We start from the raw sequence: 21,925 nt of genomic DNA, 5'->3' as shown, positions 1-21,925 counted from the left end.
CTGTTATTTGTAGACCATTCAAGGCTGTTGTTCCACTGTTTTATTTATGATTATGGAAAACTGGAAGGGCATTCAGGGGGAAACAACTGAATATGTACAGTAAGAAAGGATGTGGCTGTTAAAACACAGGAACAGGAATCAGGTAACACTAAGATTTATTATGTGACCTGGTATAAGCCAGTGTCTCCACTTTCAGTGTCTCCATYTGCAAAGAGTGATTGTTTTCCTTTATCTGAGGTTTCACCAAGCTCCCTGGTTATTACTGCAGTCATGTTCTGTGTGTTCTTTTTTTTTTTTTTTTTAATAAGAAATGATTTTGGCACAAATCACTGGCAGTTATTCTTTTTGGTGGGAGAGATTTTGAATGGCAAAGAGGAATTAGTTAGCAAAGGGGTTTAGTGTTCTAAAGGGCTGTCTGCACAGCAGATCCCTTATGGCTATTTACTATCTGTCTAGGGTGAAGGAAGGTTGGATTTGGCCTGATTTCTTGTGCCACCTCCAAATGAAAATCACAAAAGTAGATSGAAATAACACAAGTTAGTTGTATAACCCTCTTGCTAAGGGAGAGGGAAGCTGCTGTTAAGTCATGTAAAGCATGCATGGAGCCCTCCATGAGCTCTGTGTCCAGAGGCTGATGCAGCATGGGCAGCTAAACATGTATTTTGCTGCAAGCCTTATTCAGCCAGCCCTCTCCCAGTGGGGCTGCATTGTCAGGGCAGGGACTGACTGGGAYTGAGACCAGAGCAGCAGCAAGCAATGCCCTGGTAATGTCAAGCAGTGGTCCCTGCTGTCCCTGTCCTGGGAGCTGACGTTCAGACATCCCAGGGGCTGCCCAGACCAGATGGTTGTTGTGCTGTGYGGGGTGGGCTCAGGGCTGCATTCAGACACTGCATTCCTGCCCCTCTGAAACCCAGAAGTTCTGGGAACAACACCCAGACCTTCGTGTSTGCACAGCAGATAAGCAAATGGGCTCTGAAGCTACAGGGGAAGCAGAAATGACCCTTAAAATAGCATTAGGCCACTCTGCAGAGGGACACAGGCACAGTCCTAAGAKCCAGGAAACGTGTTCCCCTTGCAGCTGTACCAGTGCCTCTTTGCATGGATTTGACCCCACATCTCAGTTGTTCTTGTTATTTCCACATCAGCCAAAGGGGATCACTTCTTCTCCACTGAGTGATGAGAGTCTTCCCATTAACATTCACACATAGCTTTGAAATACTTCTGCAGGCAAAGCTAGTATGGTGCAATGCTATTTTGTATAAATAGTAAAAAAAAAAAAAAAAGTTTAAAAACCTTGACAAAAACAGGGCTCCACTTCTGTAAACAGTGTGCTCCTCTCAAAATAATGGCCCTCACAAAGGAAGCAAAACATACCAAAACCTGCCTGAGACATTTATAAGTAGTTTGCAATGGGAGCATCTCCCTGCCTCAGTTAGGCTACACATTATTTTGCCCCTGGCTTCCCAGGCATGTGGAAATCTCCCAGGTGAGTGAAGCTGTGCTATCAGCAGTCACTATCTTATCTGAAAGCCAAAAGGGGCTGGCAATCTTTCCGTTCCCAATTGTACACTGAGCCCACCTCCACCCCGTCAGTGAGGCAGTGAGTACCTGTGGGCCCAGGCAGGTGGGATTTTCTGACATGCCCATGCAGTTATCCCTTCTCATCTGCACCAGGCAGGCATTCCAAGCACACACCTTGATGGCAGGGATGTGTACCCAGAGCRCAGCCCATCAGAGCCTAGAAGGGCACAGAGGAGAGAGGTCACAGTGAGGTGCAYGCAGCACAGCGGACCCTGTCCAGGCTGTGTGCTCTGCTTGTACATTGCTGGGAGTGAGTCAGCCACCTGCCACCTGCACCCATTTCATTTTAAGCCTAAAATTCAGGGCTACTCCCTCAATTGAACTTCTTCATTCCAGGAYGCTGCACAACTAAAATAATTCTGTTTTTTTAAAAAGCTATTAGAAAATTTGCTGGGCTGTTAAKAAATGGTAATGCATGAACAGAATGCTGGCCCAGAATGCTGGTGCATGTTGTTTGACAGAAGCAACAGCAGAACTTCTTATCTCATTGAAAATGCCCCAAACAGGTCAAGTAGCTTAGCCATCCCACCCTCTGGAGTGCCTAGGATGATGCAGTTGAACCTGCAGAAGAYTCAGCAGGGAGACTGCCCTCACAAGAGACAGCCTGAGAAATCACAGTATGGCCACAGCCCACTGATGCCCCTTGGCACATTTGTGAATAACTCTGTGACAGGAAGCTGATCTGTCTCCCAATGATKGAGCACTGGCAGAGGGCACAACAGTGATGCCCTCATCTTTAAAGGGAGCTTTGCACCCACAACTGCTTTGGGGATGCAATACCCACACTCACCAGGGCTGGACATGTTATGTCCAGTAATTTGTTCGTTACTTTGGAAGCTGAAGCACTTCTCATTTCCCTGTCTGRTGTGGAATACATTGCAGTTTGGATGATGAGGAGACAAGATTGCCCTCTGATTGGACTGCACTGCACTTCAGATGGGTTTCTCAGGATTTAATAACTTAAGTGGACCAAGCTGGCCCTGGCTGGCTGTCAGAGCAAGGCTCTGAACAATAACAGKTTTTCAATCAATAGAGAAGTGAAAGTGGCTGTGGTTTTGCTTACTTGCTTCTGGGACCACATGGCTTTTGCCACTTTGTGGGTGCCATGTGTGTGGGAAGTTACTCTCATGATAGAAATCAACATGATCTAAGAGGGGATTTGACCATGACTGCAGAATCATTGGCTCTGTCTGGAGACACATAATCATTTAGATCAACCTGTGATTCAGGGGGAATACGTTTCCTTAGGGATAAGGCCACACGATGATACAAAACTCACGTATTCTGTGTAGTGTGTTGATGCTCTCAAATGCTGGAAGGAAAAAGAGGGCTCAGCTTACCACCTCCACAGTGCTGGGATATCACAGCTCTCTGCTAGGGTAGATCAATGGTTCTGTGTCCCTAGGAACTTCATTTGACAGGACAGACAAGGCAGTGTGCAGCATATAGTATATGACAAAATTGCAGATCAAGTGTCGTGGTGGAAGGACAGCCAAGCAGAAAATTTAAAGAAAGAAAGGGTCCAAACAGAATGTGAAGGATGCTCTTCTCAATTCTACTCATCATGGAAAAATGTGAAAAGACTGGCATTGGCTGTAAATAGGAGAGTGAAAAGGCAAAGCATAACTGTACACAAAATGCCTTCAGGTGCTTGCAAGCAGGCAGTGCAGGAAGGGAAGTCAATGAAGGTGTTGCTCCACAAGTATGGGCAAGGACGACCTTGATAGTTTCAGCTGTGTGAGTTCAACTGTGCTGACCAAGGGTAATCAGAGAGAAGGTAAAAAGTAGCTGAGGCAAGACTGTGAGCAACAGGGACGGTGAGTGCAGCTCACAGCAGGCACTCTRAAACCAAAGGTTCCAAGTTTGGTTCTGAGCCCCTTCCAACTGATACTGTTCCAGCATACAGCACTGAAGCCATGCTGCTCCCTTGTGATATGTACCAGGAATGAAGGTACATTTGGTTTGTCTGCCACAGGGAGTTGTGTAACCACCATACCTGTGTGTGCTCTTTCCCTGCAGATACCAATGTCATACGATACATCCAGCTGACAGAGATGAAGCTCAGCAGATGTTCCCAGAGAGAAAAGGAAACCTTGTGAAAATGAAGCCGCTTCAGCTGAAGTGCCCAAAGGGGAACATTTCCTTCCTAGAAGCTCATTTGATGGATTTCCCTGTTTGCTCTGCCTCATCCTCATCTCCTCATCCATCCACTCTCCCTTGCTCTTCATTGAATACCAGTTTTGAAATTCAGTTTTGAAATGAAAGAGACTTGGACGCTGGATATGGCTGCTTGCCAACCATGGTAATACCCCTTCCCCGTGGCAAAAGAGCACAACAACTACAGCCAGCCTTGTTCCCAGACAGTGTCACACACCTGGAGTAGGCAATGCTGGGGGATCTGTCTGGTCCTGAAAAGACTGCCTATTACCTATTAGGGAAGCAATCCCTGGAACAACAATTTCCTGGCCAGACAAGTTGGAGACAGAGGGTTTCTGCTCTGAGTGATCACTGGAGCTTGGAAGAGCTAAGAAACCAAGAGAGCCATTGGTCATTCTACAGGGGACAGCAAATGCCTTTTTACCATCAGTTCCCTCTGCCTGCTTCTCCAGTGTGTGTTATTGGTCTCCAGTGAGAGCTCATATGCTCCCAGTCTAATGTCAGTGAAAACTGTTTCTAAACATCCTCTTGATGAAAGCACAGAGCACCCTACGAACCCCCTGCAGAGCTGTCCTGGTGCCAGAGGAGAAGGCTGTGGGCTACCACAGAGCGCTGAATGGACTGTGAAAGCATGGTGTACAGTGTGAGGGAAAAACTGTGAAATAATTCATTAAAGGCAAATAAAAATTATTCATAGGCAACAAGTCCAGGCATTGCTTTTCAAAGGAGCCTCTTGGGTTCCCCATGTCCAGACAGACAACATTATCTAGTGGGGGGCAGCATGGGGTGGGGAACAAGGGATRTCTCCGTTCGTACCTTGGCTCTGCCAATGCCGTGTGTGATCTTGGGCAAGTCACTTAGCCTCTCGGTGCCTCGGTTTCCCTATCTGTACACCAGGGATAATAATACTTCCCTACCTCGCAGGGGTGTTGTGAGGATGTATTAGTTAATGTTTGTAAGTAACAGTACAGTGATGTACAGTGCTAAGTATTATTAGTACATTGGATTGAGGTCTTGATTCTCCCACCTTGTGTTGGTGCTTCCTGTCTCCTGTTTTTATTCTTTTGTAGGAGAATGTGGTGCTGACAACAGGGCAGGATCAACAGCTTTGGAGCCTATTCGGCAGCCCAGAGGGCTTGTTTAGACCTTCTCCAGCAGTYTGATCTTTTCTAAGAGCTCTGTCTCCTTGACTCAAAGGTCCTTCTCTGAAACTGCCAATAATGGGATCAGTAAGTGCCACAAACACATTCTCAGTGTAACTTACCCCAGCAGCGGCCCACAGGGACCTAGTCCTAGTTGCAGGGTATACATGAGTGGTCTCATCCCATGGCAGTCAGTGTCAAGTGAGCAAGCCAGAGTTATTTCATTTGGCCCAGAGCTGAAACATGGAAACTGAAACAGAGCCTTGTGCAGCGCCAAGAGTTGGACTTCATGATCTTTGTGCGTGCCTTCCAGCTCTGGATATTTATAATCCTATGATTTTATGAAATCTCTGTCATTGTCTCTGAAAAAACTTAAGTCATATTCTTTAGTACAGGAATACATCCTGCTCACACTGTGCGGACAGACCATCTCAAAGTCTCATACAAGTGTCTGAAATAAGGCAGACCTACCTCAATTCTGTAAAACTTAGATCAGCTGGGATAGCACCAGAAATTCATATTCCCCAGGTGGGTGGTGCAGAGCAGCTGCTTCTCAAAATTTGAAACAGAGAGTGCAGCTACTGTAAAAGAAAGGGCTGCTGGAGGGAGCACAATCACCTTCTTCAGATGGCTCTTGGTTCACACATCTGGGTCGGCAATAGCAAGCACCCCTGCCCATCATAACAGATGTCAAGCAATAAATCGCTCTACAGCTGCTGCTAGGAAAATGATTTAAAGACAGAGAGGACAAATGAGGGAAATTCTCTAAGTGGTTGTTAACCAGACCAGAAAATAAAGGTTAGGCAGAGAGGTGCTTGGGTGCACATAAGGTGTACCTGGTACTGCATAAAAGACAGAGTTAATAAGGTTCTGGTTCTTAGGTGCACGCAGTCCTCTATATTCTAAATACATCACAGCACACAAAAATTCAAATAGAGGTGACTTTCCCCTATTTCATATTGCTCATGACAGTTCATCCCACAGCTGCCTGTGTCTCTTCAAAGGGAGCGAAATGAGSATTCATCCTGCAGGCAATGCAGGAGCAGAGGACACCACCTACGCAAACAGTCTCTGCCCCAGGAAAGCTCAGGCAAGCAGAGGCAGGCTTGTTACTCATGACCTTAATGTAAGAGAAAGGGCATTCTCCAGCCACTGGAGATGTAGGGCCATGACTGTCATTTTGTCTGGGAACAGTTTTAGCCCGCACAATGGCTTCAATTGACGTATTGTCACTGCATCAGTCCCATGTTTATATTAGTATAAAAAGGGCACAGCAGGCTCCAGTGTCCTCAGTTTTCAGCATCTTTCCCTCCAGGAGCATTGCAAAAGGTGGGGGAAAGAGGGAAGTTTGTGAATGTGCATAAGAAAAAGATCTCAGAGACCCTTTGGGTACTACACAACAACCTATTTTCTTCAGAAAACTGTTGTCCTTATATACACTGACACCCAGAGCACCTGTAAGCAGTGACACACCAGAGGCTGGAAGAAGGAGACCACCAAAGAGAAAACAGAGCTGGGGACTGTTTCATGCAGTGACACTGAATTTGAGAGAATTATGGACAAAGTCCAGGTTGGGAACCCTTCACATGCCAGGAGAAACACAGCAACCATGCCACCAAAGCCACCAGAACTCCTGTGGACTGTACCCTTTCAATAGTAGGCAGTTCTGCCACACAGTCTAATTGGAAATATGCGCAGAACACAGCACCTCTACTTTGTGCATCAGAGGCCTAAGAGCCTTTGAAACATTCTAAAATGCTTTGTCTTCTGCAAAAAGAAAGAGAAGGCATATTTGACATCCAGCAYCTCAAGGAGCTCTTCTGCTCTAGAGAAACAAAGCCCTAAAAGACCACAGGCAAGTTTATCTTACGATCACTGCTGAATTTAACAGTATCTGAAGAGAAACTTGCTGTTCTGTCCAAGAACTGTCTCAACAGGAAGCGGAAGAGTGAAATAAGGATCAGCTGTATAGGGAAGAACCTAGTATCAAGGCCCCAAGAAAGAGGTCTCCATACACAACAAGACCTTCAGAAACCATAGCAAAATACACACCTTTTCCACTGAGTGGTCCTTAGCAGCCAGATGTGAAGGTGTGAACAGAGGCCCCCCAGTTCCACCCAAGTTACACAGARATTGTTGTAGGGAGCTGGAGAGACAGAGAATGGCACTGTTGGAGGTAGCCATGTCCACTACAAGTTGGTGGTTCATTTCTACGGAGCAGTCAAAGAGCAATCTGAAGATACACATCCTGGAAGCCTGAAAAAGCAAACAAGGCTTTAGCTCAGCCAGGTGGTGTATCTGTGTATCATCAACATGCAGAACTTAAGGGAATGAACACAGGCCCCTACCTGTACCCAGCAGGGCTAAAATGCTCTCAGTGCAAGGAGAAGCAAGCCCATTCACCCATCACATTAAAACAGCAGGAACAAAATGGCAGTTGCCAGGCAGAGSAGTAGGACAGCAAGCAGGAACTGAAGCTGAAAGGAGAGAGGGATGAGATGATCATGGGATGCAAAATATGAGCCAAACCTAGGTTCATGAGCAGAATGATAATTGAACTAGGAAAAAACTGACCAAAGGCTTAGACACGCTGTTTGCAGTTCATAACAACACCCAGTTTTGGCAGGATACACAGCTGGGAAAAAAGGCAGCAAGATTAGATGTGATTTTTCCATTTGGAATGGGCAAAAGAGGGGGAGGCTTCCTTCCTGCAGCACAATCATTTTTGAAAKTGTGAGGAGAGGACAAACAGATGCTGGCTGCAGAATTTTTCCAAATACGTGTGAACAGTTGTCATTGGTAAAAGTGGCCTGAACAGGGTCTTTGTTTAAATTAGGGAAAAGGAGCTGATGGGAAGGCAAAGGTCTGGATATTCTTGCTTGCTAGCGAAATCCAGGAGCCTCTATGATGATAAAAGGACGGTGAGTGCAGAGTAACCCCTTTAGCTGTGCATCTCCATTTAGCTTCCCAGAATTTCTCTACAAGCCTCATCTGTGTAAATCTTCCACCCAAAATACAGCCAGCAGGCTCAGGAATCGCTGTGTTCTCATGCTTCACATAACATCTCCAGAGGYTTTATCTGCACTGTTTTCTTTACACTCAGACCCTTGATTATAGCCTTTTGATTTGCTTTTTCCTAGGAGCAGGAGAAGGGAAGGGGAAGGATATGCACTGGGTGAAGGGGAAAATCAAACCAAATTCACATCAGACCTGCTGACTATCCCTCTTCTCTGCTTGTTTTTTCACCTTTTCTCCTGCACCCTGAAGGATACTGATGTTCTTTCCAAGTTTTTATGGTGAAACTTCTTCATCTGCACAGTACTTTAGAGGCTTCGGCAGGAGTTACTTAAATAAGGAAGAACAATGGTGGGCCAATGTGTTCCCCAGSTGGGATGCTTGGGAGGATGCAGTAAATGATCAGGTTTCTTAATACTACCCATGTATTTGCAGAACCAATTAGTAGATCACTGTAGCTGGTAAGAGGTGGATTCCAGATATTGTTCTTTAGGAGTTCCTTGATTACTAAGGTGCTGCACCCACCTCCTCAACAACCTTGATGCTACCTCAGTGAAGGTGATGAAAAGACAAGGCACAGGCACTGTCCTGRCTCCTCCCACAGCTGCAGTTGAAGGAAGATAAATTCACAGATAGTGGATAAGAACGTGAGATGAACCCCGTGGCAGAGTGTAACTTTGAGGCACTTAGCAGCCTGTGAGATGGAAGGGCATTTAAATGGTCCCAGAGATGTAGAGAGGAGAAAACAGCCCCCCTCCTTTGCTTCCCAGAGATGGATGCTCCCTCTGACATTGCACAGGCCAGCTCAAACTCTGTTCGGCCCAGAGAACTGTGCCTACAGCAACTGTTCCCAGTAGCACTTGTAATCAGGAATCAGGAAACAGACTAGGTAGTGCCCAGGAAATTCCCATCTTACTCTACCTTCATGCTTACCGCTTGTCCTTTGGAAAGCACCTGTTGTTACACATGGACAGATGAGGGGGCACATATGGCACTATTCAGCCACTGCTGTGGTGAATGAAGCCRTTCTCTGAGAGAAGTTTCACATGCCCTACCACAGCCTCCTTTCTTTATTGCCAGCCAAGTCTTGCACAAAGCAGCAGCTCTACAAAACCAACTTCCACAACTTTTCCTTCCAGAGGGCTCCCCTTCACCACATTTTTCCTGCAGACAAGGGGAGCCTGTGCCAGCCACTAGGTACCTCTGGTGAATCACCATCACTGGGTAGGAAATAATTTGTCATGCAGCCAGGTGGAACTGGCAAGGGCATCAGGAAATAAGAAGAGGAATTTGGTTGGGGCTTTGGGACCAACATGGATTTTCATACAAGTAATGCCACCAGCTCTTCAGTGATTCCACATGCCCAGGTGCAGAATGCCCAGAAGCATTGTATATCCATACACAGGGCACTCAGAGATTCCCTGCTGTCTCTCTCTGTAGGCACCACAGCCTACAGAGGAGATGGCAGATGAGCTCAGAGGAAGGGTGAATCACCCGTGTACTCTCTGCGTTGTACTATTTTCTCCTCAGAGCTGAGCTAACAGAAGCATGTGAGCATATGTTCTCTTGTCTATTGTCAGAGCTTCAAATCAAAACTGTGATTAATCTGAAACTGTACATTTTTGGTATTAGACCCCAGCTTACCTCAGTACTGTAAAGATTTGGTGTTAACTATTGTGCAATGTTGACATCTAAAATGCAAAATATGAGCACTGAAGATGACAGAACAGCTTTCTATAAAGAATTCTGCCAAGAAAAAAAATCACTTTGAAACAAAAGGAAAAATACCTGGTTACTAGTAACAGAATTGATATTTAATATGAAATTATCTTGACCAGTGATTTTTTTTCCCAACATTTATGGAGGCACTCCTCAGTCTATGCATATATTAATGTGCATGTGGGTGGGTGTACAAGGGGGCTGTGGGGTGCAGCCCTGGGGCAGAAAATGTACAGGACAGAGCTGGACCTGACCACATTCTGCTGCCCAGTCCATCCCACAGCTGGACGTCTTCAGCTCAACCAGTCCTGACACGTTCCTCCCAACTACTTGACTCTCTTGAAATGAGAGCAGGGAAAATGCTTGGTTGCCAACTATTGCTGTTATCAGCTCCCAGTTCTGCAGGCTTTCCTCTGGCCATGAATCTGCCATGAACATAATGGCTTACACATGCCCCCCATGGAGAAAGAGCAAGGAGAAGGTATGCCAAGGAAAGCAAGAGCTTCATTGAATACAAGAGCCAGCCTGAGTGAAAACTCTCCTGACAAATCAATAAAAGCATGTGCAATTTAGAGTCTGGGATTCTGTTTGAGCAAGAAAGCAGAATGCGAGTGTCTCAAATGACAGTTTAGGTGGGAAAAGGAACTCAGGAGAAAGAGACACAGATAACTATAGCTGAAAGTCTGAAGAACCTGGCAGGAGCTCTAACTCCAGAGCAGAGGAGAGGTTTTTTGAATGGGAGATACGAGGAGTGAAACAGAAAAATGGAATGTGGTAGAAAAATTAAAAGATAGAGCTGATTCCAAGTCTTCCCATCCCAGTAGGACTTGGGCATCTGGGTAACCAGACCCCACCATAGCTCTGGCTCAGGAGACAGAGGGAGGAACAGTAAGGCCAGTATCATCCTGAGGACAAAAGGAAGAGACCTYAGGGGTGGCTGTCTGCTGGATCTTTGAAAGCTGATGCTTTTCTCTTGTCTTTATATTGCTTTCAATATCCTGAACCAAGAGACAGCCCAAATACCTTGTCCTGATGTATTTCTTAACACATGACAGCAGCACTGGGGTTGGGGGACAGACACACAGGGTCATCATTTTAAGACCTATATAAGCCACCTTCATTATGTGTTTTGGGAACAGAGTTATTCTGAGCCCTGAAACAAAGCAAATGACAGTTTTTTYCCAAGGCTGATATTTTTTGATAACTTCAAATTCCAGCCCTTATGCCAAAGTTGTCCATAAAAGCAGGCTGCTGTTCCAGTTTGGTGTGGGGAGCTTTTGATGTCAATGCTTCTGCTTCAGCAGTGGTCCAAACTCTGGGACTGCAATGTCACCCTGAGGTAGAGGTAGGTCTCTGTTTCTTAAAGCCCTTTGAAACCTGAGTAGTAAGGACTTCAAACTACAGATGTAGTTGCACCTACTAGGATGTGGTTCCTCCTGCAGCACATCTTTAACTCATGTTCTAAATAGAAACTGTTGCTGAGCATGTGATACTAAAATTAAAATGTGTTTTAATGGCCACTAGAAAAAAAGTACGTATTCAGATTATCTAGGATGAAACAGATGGACTCAGTGTTTCTCTGACTTTGCTTAGCAAAGACAGCTGGGGAATTTACAGTTGGGAACAAAGGATTTGCACTTTCTTTACCAACAATGGATGGTCAGCAGCCAGTCTGGCTGCCAGTGTTATTCTCATTTCACGATGGCAACCGTAAGAAAGCAGCTTAGCATGGCCTGGAACAGCCTCAGGGAAAAATCATGTGCAATGTGGACTGTGTTTTTCAGCTCCCTGAAAAGAGCAGGTGACAGAGCTACAGCCTCTGCAGGCTTCCTCCACTTCACACAGCAGCAGTACTGGGTTGCAGCAGAACTTTTGGCAGCAGATAAACCCCCAGCTGTTTCATATTACCTCCTACAAACTTCTGGTTAGAGAAATGGCCACATGCAAACAGCATATTCCTCACTCGGAAGGGGTCTCCCGCATTTTGTTGGGGCTGAATTAGATCCAACTAACAGCTTGCTGAATTCAGTAGGTTGTCTTTGAGACTCAGCTGCCTCTTGGCAGGCTCTGAGCATTGACTCAGGGAGAACATATGAGCCTAAGGACAAAAGCCAAGATGCCAGCTCTTTCATGGGGTCCTTTGGATGGCCTGTAGCTGAGTGAGATATGGGAGCTGAGCCCAGGTGCTCCCAAAATACCAGGTCTTGGCATCAGCTGAGCAGAACAGATGTGTGACCTTTCTGTGGTCCAGAGGCCAGGCTCTCGTATCAGCTCTCCAAGCTGCAGGATGGGGTCACAAAGCCAGGGCTGATGGCTGACTGGCATATCTCCATTGCTAACAACCCTCTTGGGTTTTGACTATCCCAGTCTTTGGTGCTGGGACTGCACTGTCACCCTGAGGTAGAGRTAGGTCTCTGTTTCTTAAAGCCCTTTAAAACCTGAGTAGTAAGGTCTTCAAACAACAACAAATAAACTGTAAAAATCTACGGGTTTTTTTGGAGCTCAGAAGAGTTCAGCTTCTTAATGTCTGTGACAGGCAAGCCTGCCTGCTGTTGTGTTGCACAGGCCTGGGCTTCCATATAAGCATAGAAAAAACAATTATTTTGTCAGTGGCTCAGCAAAATGGAAGGGCTGAGAAAGAGAAAACCTTACCCTGAGCATCACCAAACCAACATGTCACAGCAACCCAAACTCAAGTTATCACCTCAACCTGGCAAGCTCAAATTGCTGTTCAGCAGGCTGTCAGTCTGGGAGATTTGACTGATGTCTGGAAAATTACTTCCATRAGAGAAGATGAAAAGCTGTACACAGGAATAGAGCCTAAACCTGCAGTTTATACATAACTTTACAGCTTGTGCCTCAGATCAGTGGTTGGGAATACAACACTCTTAGGAAAATCCTGTAACTTACAGCATACACAGGGTGCTGGTTTCTACAAGGGTAGTTAGTTTTCTTCRTAGTGGCTGGTATGGGGATTTGCTTTGGATTTGTGCTGAACACAGGGTTGATAATATAGAGRTGTTTTTGTTATTGCTGAGCAGGGCTTACATAGAGCCAAGGCCTTTTCYGCTTTTTGTACGGCTATGCTGGTGAGGAAGCTGGGGGTGCATGGGAGGCTGGGAGGTGACACAGCCAGGACAGGTGACCCCAGCTGACCAAAAGGACATTCCAGACCATATGACATCATGCTCAATATATGAAGTGGGGAGAAGGAGGAAAGGGGGACATTTGGAGTGATGGTGTTTGTCTTTCCAAGTCACTGTTAGGCATGATGGGGCCCTGCTCTCCTGGAGATGCTGAACCCAGGCCTGCCCAAGGGAAGCACTGAGTTAATTCCCTGTTTTGCTCTGATTGTGTGTACAGCTTCTACTTTCCCTATYAAACTATCTTTATCTCAATCAACAAGTTTTCTACCTTTTACCCTTCCAATTCTCTCCCTGATCTGCTGGTGGGGGAGTGGGCAAGTGTGGGGTTTGGCTGCTGGCTGGGGTTAAACCACAACACACATGCAACATTCAAATCAATAGAAAAATGCGGAACCCCACAGTGTCATCAGTACTGGTTTCCAATATAAAAAAAAGCTCTATTTTTCTTCTGAAGCAACAAAGCTTCTTCTAAAACATATGATCTTATTGAGAGACATTGCTCTTATTTTCAGTGTTCTGGGACAACCTTGTCCCACTCCACCTGTTATTAGTCCACAGACTGATGTGGAACTCTAGGAATCTCAGATGTTTACATCTTTGTGATGTCAGATGGACACACTTAGCTAATGAAAGATGGCTGTCTAATAAAATATGAGATCTCTCCTTTTCACTCATCAGCAGGAYAGACACAAAGTCCCTGCAGGGACTTCACAGTTCTGTTCATGATGAGCAAGCCAAACCAAGCCATGCCATCTCGTACCATAAATCTGAGGATGTACCAACTCTGAAAATAGGACTTGAAAAGGTCCTCAAGAGAGCACGTACATCACCCCATTATGTTAAGGCAATTAGGTCAGATCAAGTTAAACTGCTCCTGAAAGCCTCCTATGAAAAACAAAAAAAACCCAAAAACCTGCTCTCCAAAGCCTCCTATGACAGATAGATGAAAAGTCAAGAGAAATCTTACTACAGCTCTAAGTCTCCTTTGCAGTGATTAAAACCAATTATTTCTCATTTCAGCTACAGTAGATATGATCAAAAAGTTAGTCACTCTCTTTGCAGCAAGTCATTATTTTTGTGAAAGGCTCTTCTACAGGACTGATCTTTCAGCTTATATCAACATTTCTTCAATCCAGCAAGTTTTCTGTTTCCCTTGATTGTTCTCCTTATTCTCCTCTGGATTTCTTTCAGGTGGTTTACATCTTTATTGGAGTGCAGTGCTAAAAGCAGGACAGTTCTCCAGGTAAGGTCTTCCAGGAAGAAACAGAGAAGAAGCATTATTTCAGAAGTCCTACATATGATAGACCTCCTTACATATCTGCTGCACGAGCAAGACATTTTTGACTATGCTCAACTCTCACCCCAGACTGCTTTTACTCTTTTCAGTTTTTCTTCTATGTTGTCATCATGCCCGTTTGTACTTCTGCAGACAACATTCCTTACTGAATTGCATCCCATGTGACTGAGAAAMAGTCAGATCCCACAAAATCAGACATCACAATTCCTTTTCCATAGAAAGAACATAGAAACATAGAAAGATCTGCATCTCTGCTTTTTAAAGGATGCACGTGGCTGAATTTTAAGAAGAAGCAAAAGTAAGACTCAGCATAAAGGACCGGTTTTTGCAAGGGAAGGGACCTSTTTCACTTCCATAGCATTATAAAGTTCTGCTGAAGAAGCTCGGCAGTGTTTTAGCAGCTACAAAAACCACTCAGTTGAGAGTCACAGGCTGTGAGCATCACTCACAACTCCTTGCTCTTCTAAATTATGTTGCAGAGTCAAGCACATTCAGATCATCGGATTAATAATGCCTGAGCAAGATAGGAACATGGAAGAGCAAATGGCACAAAAATGAAGTGCTGTTCACCACACCTTGCAAGCTCTTTCCCCAGCATACTCCAGTTAGGCAGAAGACTCATGTTTCTTCCAAAATCTTCTGAACAAAAGTCATAGGCAGTGCAGCCCATAGATGTGAATTACCATATTACTCCTGTGTCTTGGGTTTTTAGCAGCTCATGCACCTGACCTTGAACAGAAAACCAGGTGACGCTCAGCAGAAATAAAAATTAAGCATAAAAGATGGAAAAAAAAAAAAAAAAAAGGAAAACGCTAATTGAAGTTTGTCCAGCTATCGGTGAAGATTATGACTTTGATTCTCTTCATAGATTTTTATTCTGTACTAACAGGTAATAAGTAGCTCAGTGACATCCATAAAGACATTCTGAATGTTTGACTTGCTGTTTGCTCTTTCCTAGCAGGAAAAAGTGTGTGCAGTCATGGACTTGGCTTGGTAAGTCATGGGATTTGAAGCACATAGTCCAGTGTTTCTGTCTTCAATCAACACATAACAAATATCAGGATCTCCCCAAGGCATTGAAGGAAATAATGCTAATCAAAGTAGCTGAGGATCTGACAGAAAAGTGGCTCAGAGGGGAAGAGAAGCTGTGTAGGGCAGTGGAGGCTGGACTTCTCTCCTAGTTCTGCACTCTCACTTAGCCTATGTCAGAGAGCTGTGCTGACCCCTATTTCTCACTTTGTTGAGTAAGCCCCATCTTCTGTCTCAGAGTATGGAAAAACTCAACAAATAATGTTTCCAGCACACTTCTGAGGGGACTCTATGAGCATGAAGTATTACTGTTGCCGTTGTTAGGTTTAAGAAAAGAGTCTGCTGATGAATAATTCATGTGATGTGAAAAACARCTAGCAAGTTGTTGAACAAAAATTGTGTACAATGAGACATAATTACAGGGTGATTGTGAGCAGCAGGATGCAGATGGAGCTCTCAGGTTAGTGGTGACATCAGATCATAGCCTAGCACAGATGCGTGCTGGGTTGCATACTTCATTTTCTGAATTATTGTAACACTTTAACTTTTGAGATATTCAAGGACTATGTCATTTTGAGGGACTGTTTTTGGTGGAGAAAGAGGATTCAGTATCCCCAGCTTTTTTAGTACTTAACATTTCTGATAAGGCTCTAGAAGCAGTAACTGGTGGTGACTGGGAGGCATGGTYCTGACACATCAGTACTGACAGTATTTTCTTGACAGGAGGAATGGGCAGAGCTGCTAATTCCCCACAGATGTGTCATGTTGTGGACACCAAAACTTTCTGCAGCAGACTTTAAAAATTGGAAAGAGATTCCCTGCCTAAGACTGCTGCTTGAGAAAAGACACCAGCATTCACAGAGCCCAGCCTGCAGTGTGAGAGCTTTAAAGCTGTCTCTGTTCTTCATCAAATCACACAGGAAAAGCCTCCTCTGCCTTGGTTTGGAAAGAAAATTAATTCCTCTCTACATTGCTTTCTTTAGCCACCACCTGGAGTACCGCATCCAGCTCTGGGGTCCCCAATRTAAGAAGGATGTGGATCTGTTGGAGCAGGTCCAAAGCAGGGCCATGAAGATGACCAGAAGGATGGAACATCAGCAAAAAGAGGCACTAAATCAAAAACTAAACCAGAAACCGAGACCTACCTACTTCAGCCAATTTGTCATCAGAATGAAACAAAAAACAGAACTTCCAGATACTACTGACACTTTCAAGCCTGGCTTGAGAGACTGAAAGACAAAATCTCTCCTCTATCCCAGGTCTCTGGCTATTTCTGACCTGTCAGCCAGATTCAGGGGATGGGGAGCCTGGAAGACATGGATGGCTTGGAGCCAGGGGGAGAAAGTGGAACATGAGAGGAGGCTTTATCATGCATTTCCTTTACAATAGCCAAAATACCCTTCTGTTCTTTCTCATATATCCTAGACAGTGCACAACTGAAGTGTGAAGAATTGTTTAATGGATTTAGTAATAGTATTGATCTTCTGTCATTTAAAAGGGGACTCAGGGCTTAATCAGATCTGTAGAAGTGTCTCATTATTTACTTTGCCAAAGGAAAGGATTAGATAGCAGAGAAAGAAAAGGCCCTTCTGCAGGCATGGGTTTGCTCTGCAGGATTAAAATCTATTCCATTTACTCTTACCTGCATATGTGTTTAAATAGGAAAGAATCCAAGCAACTCTCYGTGAGATTCTGCCAAGAGGAATCAGTGCAGTAGCAATAAACAGAGGTAGACTCAGCAACACAGCAAACTGACTCTTAGCTTTCCAACACCTGATTTAGCTCCATTACCTGGTCACATAAGCAATGACAGCAGAAGTTGTATGGTTGGGTACAGAGACAGATTAAACAAGTTTTTCATCTTCTGAAGTGCCATCCTGCCACAGATACAAAGGGAGAAAGAGTAAACCAGAAACCCTCTGACGGGATTTTTATAGTCACCTTTGAAACAACAGAAAATTGGCYCATCACACCATTGCCTGTAATGCCCCTGCTTCAGGAAACACTGTGATATAGTTTAATTTCTTTGACACTTGAACCCAAGTKAACTTCCCAATCTTTCAGGTGGCTGCAGATGAGAGAGACCATTTTGTATCTGTGTTGTGGCACTACCGAAGCTATGCAGACATGGAGTAGCAGCTGTAGAACTGCCTGCTCAGCGTGAGTTGGGTCTATCAGCAGAGCAAAATATTTCAGGTTGAACACAAACATTGACTTTGCAATGAGATTTCGTTTGCAATGGTATTTTTTCATATTAACATCACAGATATTATCAGTATGTTCTGAGACAGGCACACACACACACACATATATTTATATTTGCATGATAACTRTGATGAATAATCTGGTTTGATTTGGCTTGCAGGAGATACTTTAAACAGTTAATCCAATTCCAATGCAAACTCTACACCAGTTTCTACTGCTGAATTCCACAAACAATAGAGAGAATTCAGGTACCTCTGTGTTTTCCATCACTGGAAAGATTTTGCATTAGTTCTCTTTCAAATACTTCTTTTTGGAGAYTTTTACTTAAAACACCTCACTGTTTAATACAGGAAGCTTGCAGGTGGCTTGCTTTCTTGGATCAACATTGATCTGCCTTGCTCAGCACTGTCATTGTACTTATTCGTCCTGATGCCCACTTGCATTTAGTTGTGGGTTAGCCATATCCCTGGCAGGTTTGTAGTGAAGTTAATGGAATGTTATCCGGAACATGAAGGTTTTGGACATCCCCAGTGTCCCAACTACACACTTGAGGAAAGGAAGGTGCACAAAACCAAATGACCAAGAAAGGGTTAATTCTTTCATTTTTCTAACCATACAAAACAGGGCTCTTCTTCCAGAGCAGAGATGAGTTAGCTGGTGAGCAGGGTATCCCTTTGGAACAGCACAGGCAGGCAATCCCAGTGTGGCCTTCAAAGCACAGGGACATGGCTCTGAATCAGAGGCATCTTCACCATGGTGAGAAGAGCCACTGCCAAATTTTAAGAGAAGCCTGAAAGTGACTGACAAGCGCACAGCCTGTGCCGAATTGTCAAGAGCAGCAGAGGGTGTGCTGCTCCGCCACAGCAGCATTGGTGCTGGAGAAATGTCCCCAGGATGGCTGGCTGCTACCAGGGCAGAGAGCCTGGCTGGCAGTGACAGCTGGGAAAGCAGAGGGCAAGGAGGAAGGGGTAGTGGGAATGTAAATTATCACTCCTTGTATAACCAATGAATTTYACAAGGCAGTCACTGATGAATGATAAATTTAGCAGAAAAGGAACACCATTTTTTAGCGTTCCTATTAAGAAGGTGACAGCATTGGAAATGTGCTATTTATTATTTACCTGCACTGCAATATGTTACATAGTTTAGTGGGACATTAGAGTCTAGTATCTCAGAGACACTTTAAGAAACCTATACTTTTGAAAGTCTGATGTGGATTCAAAAAGCCTACAGAGGCAGGAGTAGTCAGCTGTTACAAATACATTTTCTGATTACAGGAGTTCCAAGGCAAGAGTAGCTTTGTCTAAAAAGAGAACTTTCCCTTTATGCTCAGCCATCTATTTCGTGCAATAATTGAATGTCTGCTGAAAAACCATCTTGTGATCTGTTGCAATAAAAAGAACATGTTTGATCATAGCTTGGTTGTGCTTACTGAAATGCTGTAGCCCACAGCCTCAGAGGCAGAAAGCCTGACATGTTTCCTCTCAGAGCATCTGTCATACATACAGAAATGTTTTGGGCCCCTTGCACATTTTGTCTATAGAGCAGAGCCCCTTCCTTCCTAAAGCAAAAGCCTTCAAGCTCTCTGTCTACTGCTGGAGTATTTCTCACAGGGAAGGGTACCTTGGGCTTTCTATCAGGTTTGTAACCTCCTTCCCAGATTTTATGCCCTATATAATACCCACAATCAATCACAAAAATAGATGGCAGTTTTTATTTCCAGAGCTCAGCCTGAACCCTACTGACTTAGCAGGAGCAAGGGAGATGTAGTGAATTCATCTCAGCTCATATCGTATCCTCTCTGCACTGCACCTTTTTAGCTGTAGGAGGATCTGACATCTTACAAAAGCAATCTACTGCAGTATGATCCAGACAGCAGCTAAATGCTTCACTTCTATTTTTTAATTTGTCATCACATTTAATCTAAATCAAGTCTTACAGCCTAAATCCAGATATTCCTTAGAACTGCAGATAATTCAGCAAAAGTAAATTTTTTTTGTAGAACTGTATTCAATAATAAGCAAGTGTTAGTAGGAGTGCTAATATCATTAGGAGTGAGGAGATGTTTTGGTTTTAAATTCCTGATTTCACRATGTTGAGAAGCACACCACAGTTGATGTGTGTTGTACTCCTATGGCTGCTGCAATGCCAGCTGTAATGCCCTCTTAGAAACTACAAAGAATGGATGTGCTGTTCTGAGCTGGGCTTGGGTGCTGCCCCAAACTCGCACATACTTGGGTGCATGTGTGAGGAAGGACATGAATGCACAGGTACATACACACATTAGGGGTATTTCATATTGCTCTCAGCCTTATCCCACTTGCCAAAGGAGATTCTTGAATAATAAATAGCCTCTGAAGCTCAGTGTGTAGCTATTCGAGCCTTTCCCTGGCTATTTTCTCCCTCACTGAAATGGATTCTAATTCTACATCAGATTTCCCCTCATGCAGATTAACTTACTCAATTTTTTTTTACACAGGTGACCCCATGACACCACTAGATCCCTGGTGTCTTACATGGCCCCTACTCTYCAGCTTAGAGAACCACATCCTTCCTTGGCTATTCTTCACCAGCTCAGCTATTCCCATCCTGCCCTCAGTCTTACCCCTAGGCAATTTGTCTGGCAWGCCAAACCTTTTACATTTTGTTTTCTTTGGTACAGAGGCTGTTTATGGGAGTGATGCCCAGAATGTCATCTGTCTTTGTTGAATGCACATAGGTAAGAGAGGGCAAGGGCATAAGGAGCGAAGGAATTTAAAGCTGTGCCAAGGTCTTGACTTGCCTCTCTCTTATCTATGTAGGAGAGTGTGTTATCTGTAACACCTATCTTGGGAAGGGTCAGAAATTGCTTTCCTTCCTTTGTCTGCCACTGGAGCTAGAACAGCAAAAAGACTGGCTATGAGAAATATGTATTCATGTATTCAGCCCACAATGCCAGTCAGAGGGTCATTAAATGGGATTAAGGCTTAGAAATCAGCACCAAGTAGCTRTTAGGAACACCTGGTACTTCACAAAGTGAAATGTGCAGAAGAACATCAAAGACAAGCTCTCAGGATAAGAGCAGTTCCAGGGTAAGGGCAGGGATGTACTATGCACAAGGGCAAAAGTACCTCTAGTTCCCTGGCTCCTGTCCCCTCACTCATTTCCCCCTCAGTGGAGGACAGTAACAYACAATGACAGCTTGGGACTCCAATCCATATCTCCTGTATCATTCTTGACCTGATACGCTGGGTCCTAAGGGGTATAGAGAACACCAGGACTTTTCTTCCTYTAGTTATGAGGAAAGCTCTGTTCCTTTCTCCACCAAAAGTTATTTTGCCATTTTTGTTTTTATGTTACCATTTTATGTTAATCCACAGGCAACTCTATTTCCAGCTTMAGATCCTTTTCTGAGATTCAGCTTCTCAACCAGAATTTCCTTGCTCCTTTCATGTCTGCAAAACTTATTCCTTTTCTTTGAATCAATACAGCTTTATTTAGGATGGCATCTTTTATAGAGACTWTTATCAAATGCCCATGAATAACTCCAGATCATGGCCTGTATCTGGGGCAAAGTACTGTAAGTGGTAAATATTGCATGGAATCAAAACATTCAATCACACTTTGTTTCAACAAACCTCATATTATTGATTTCTTACCTTYGCTGTATTTCATAGATTTCATATCTGCATACTTTTCCTCTCCCCTCAAATGCTGGTGTTGTCCTTTATTTATATATATATATATTTATAATATATTTTATATATATTTCAAAAKTATACATTTTATATGTAAAATAGAAATTATAGATCAAATATATTAAACACACACTATATATTTACATATTAAAATATATTTTATAAAGCTTTATGCAGGTCTGATTACAGCCGCATGAAATCCTTAGGAAGATGTTCTTGATTCAAGTATGTGCCCGGCCTATACATTGCCTAGATAGCTCCTTACCTCCCAGGATATCCAATCACATTAGTTCTACCTAATTTATTACAAGTATTGCTTATTCAGAAGAGGTTCTGAGTGCTGACCCCAGGACATCAGCACTCATGTGTAATATGCTACTGTAAGAAGTACCAGTAGCATACACTGAAGGACYCATACCTCCCCTGAAAAAGAAACTTGGAGCTCAGGTTTGTCAAAACCTCATTAAGCAGAAGGCCACTGTGTAGTAGGAAGAGAATGAAAGGCATACCGGCCTCCTGGAGGGCACTAAAAGGGAAAATGATTGTTCTTTTCCATCAAAGGCCTCAGACTTTCTACATCCTCTCCCAATGCATCCTATGGCAACATCCCAACCCCTGTCTCCCTGTCTCCACACCCACTGATTGCAGAGGTACCAATACTGACTTCTGCAGAAGCTGGAGATTAGGATTTTTCCCCTTTTTCTTTTTCTCAGGGAATTTTGTCCCATCTGTTGCCTAAAATGATAACAASTGATACTTAAGAGAGACAAGAAGCAGCCAAGGTGGGGGAAGAGTGCAGCTGGCTACTCTCTTACCTGAGGGATTTTCTCTTGGGAAGGGCAGAGATTTTGGCTGGGGAATCAGGGCCTGGACTCAGCTCCAACCACTCTCGCKCTCAGCATCAGAGGAACAGACGGCCCATCTGCGGTTGCTGTGGGAAGAATTTGCTGCCACTGT

General features: G+C 44.2%; 1 protein-coding gene across 1 annotated transcript in view; it reads left to right on the top strand.

Annotated features, from left to right (window-relative positions):
* The window catches only part of TTC9 (tetratricopeptide repeat domain 9), a 28,335-nt gene extending 23,556 nt beyond the window's left edge, over nt 1–4,779 (top strand). Inside the window, exon 3 of the mRNA XM_057366859.1 lies at nt 3,601–4,779. Within this exon, the coding sequence (XP_057222842.1) occupies nt 3,601–3,680 (80 nt within the window). The 3' untranslated portion in view covers nt 3,681–4,779. The remainder of the gene's footprint in view (nt 1–3,600) is intronic.
* Nucleotides 4,780–21,925: the final 17,146 nt, after the last annotated feature.

The sequence above is a fragment of the Malurus melanocephalus genome, unplaced genomic scaffold, assembly GCF_030028575.1.
Source record: "Malurus melanocephalus ecotype Western Australia unplaced genomic scaffold, MMel_1.1 scaffold_2, whole genome shotgun sequence".
In the NCBI taxonomy this organism is placed as follows: domain Eukaryota; kingdom Metazoa; phylum Chordata; class Aves; order Passeriformes; family Maluridae; genus Malurus; species Malurus melanocephalus.
Note: the sequence above shows the minus strand (reverse complement) of the source record. Positions and strands in the feature narration are given on the sequence as shown.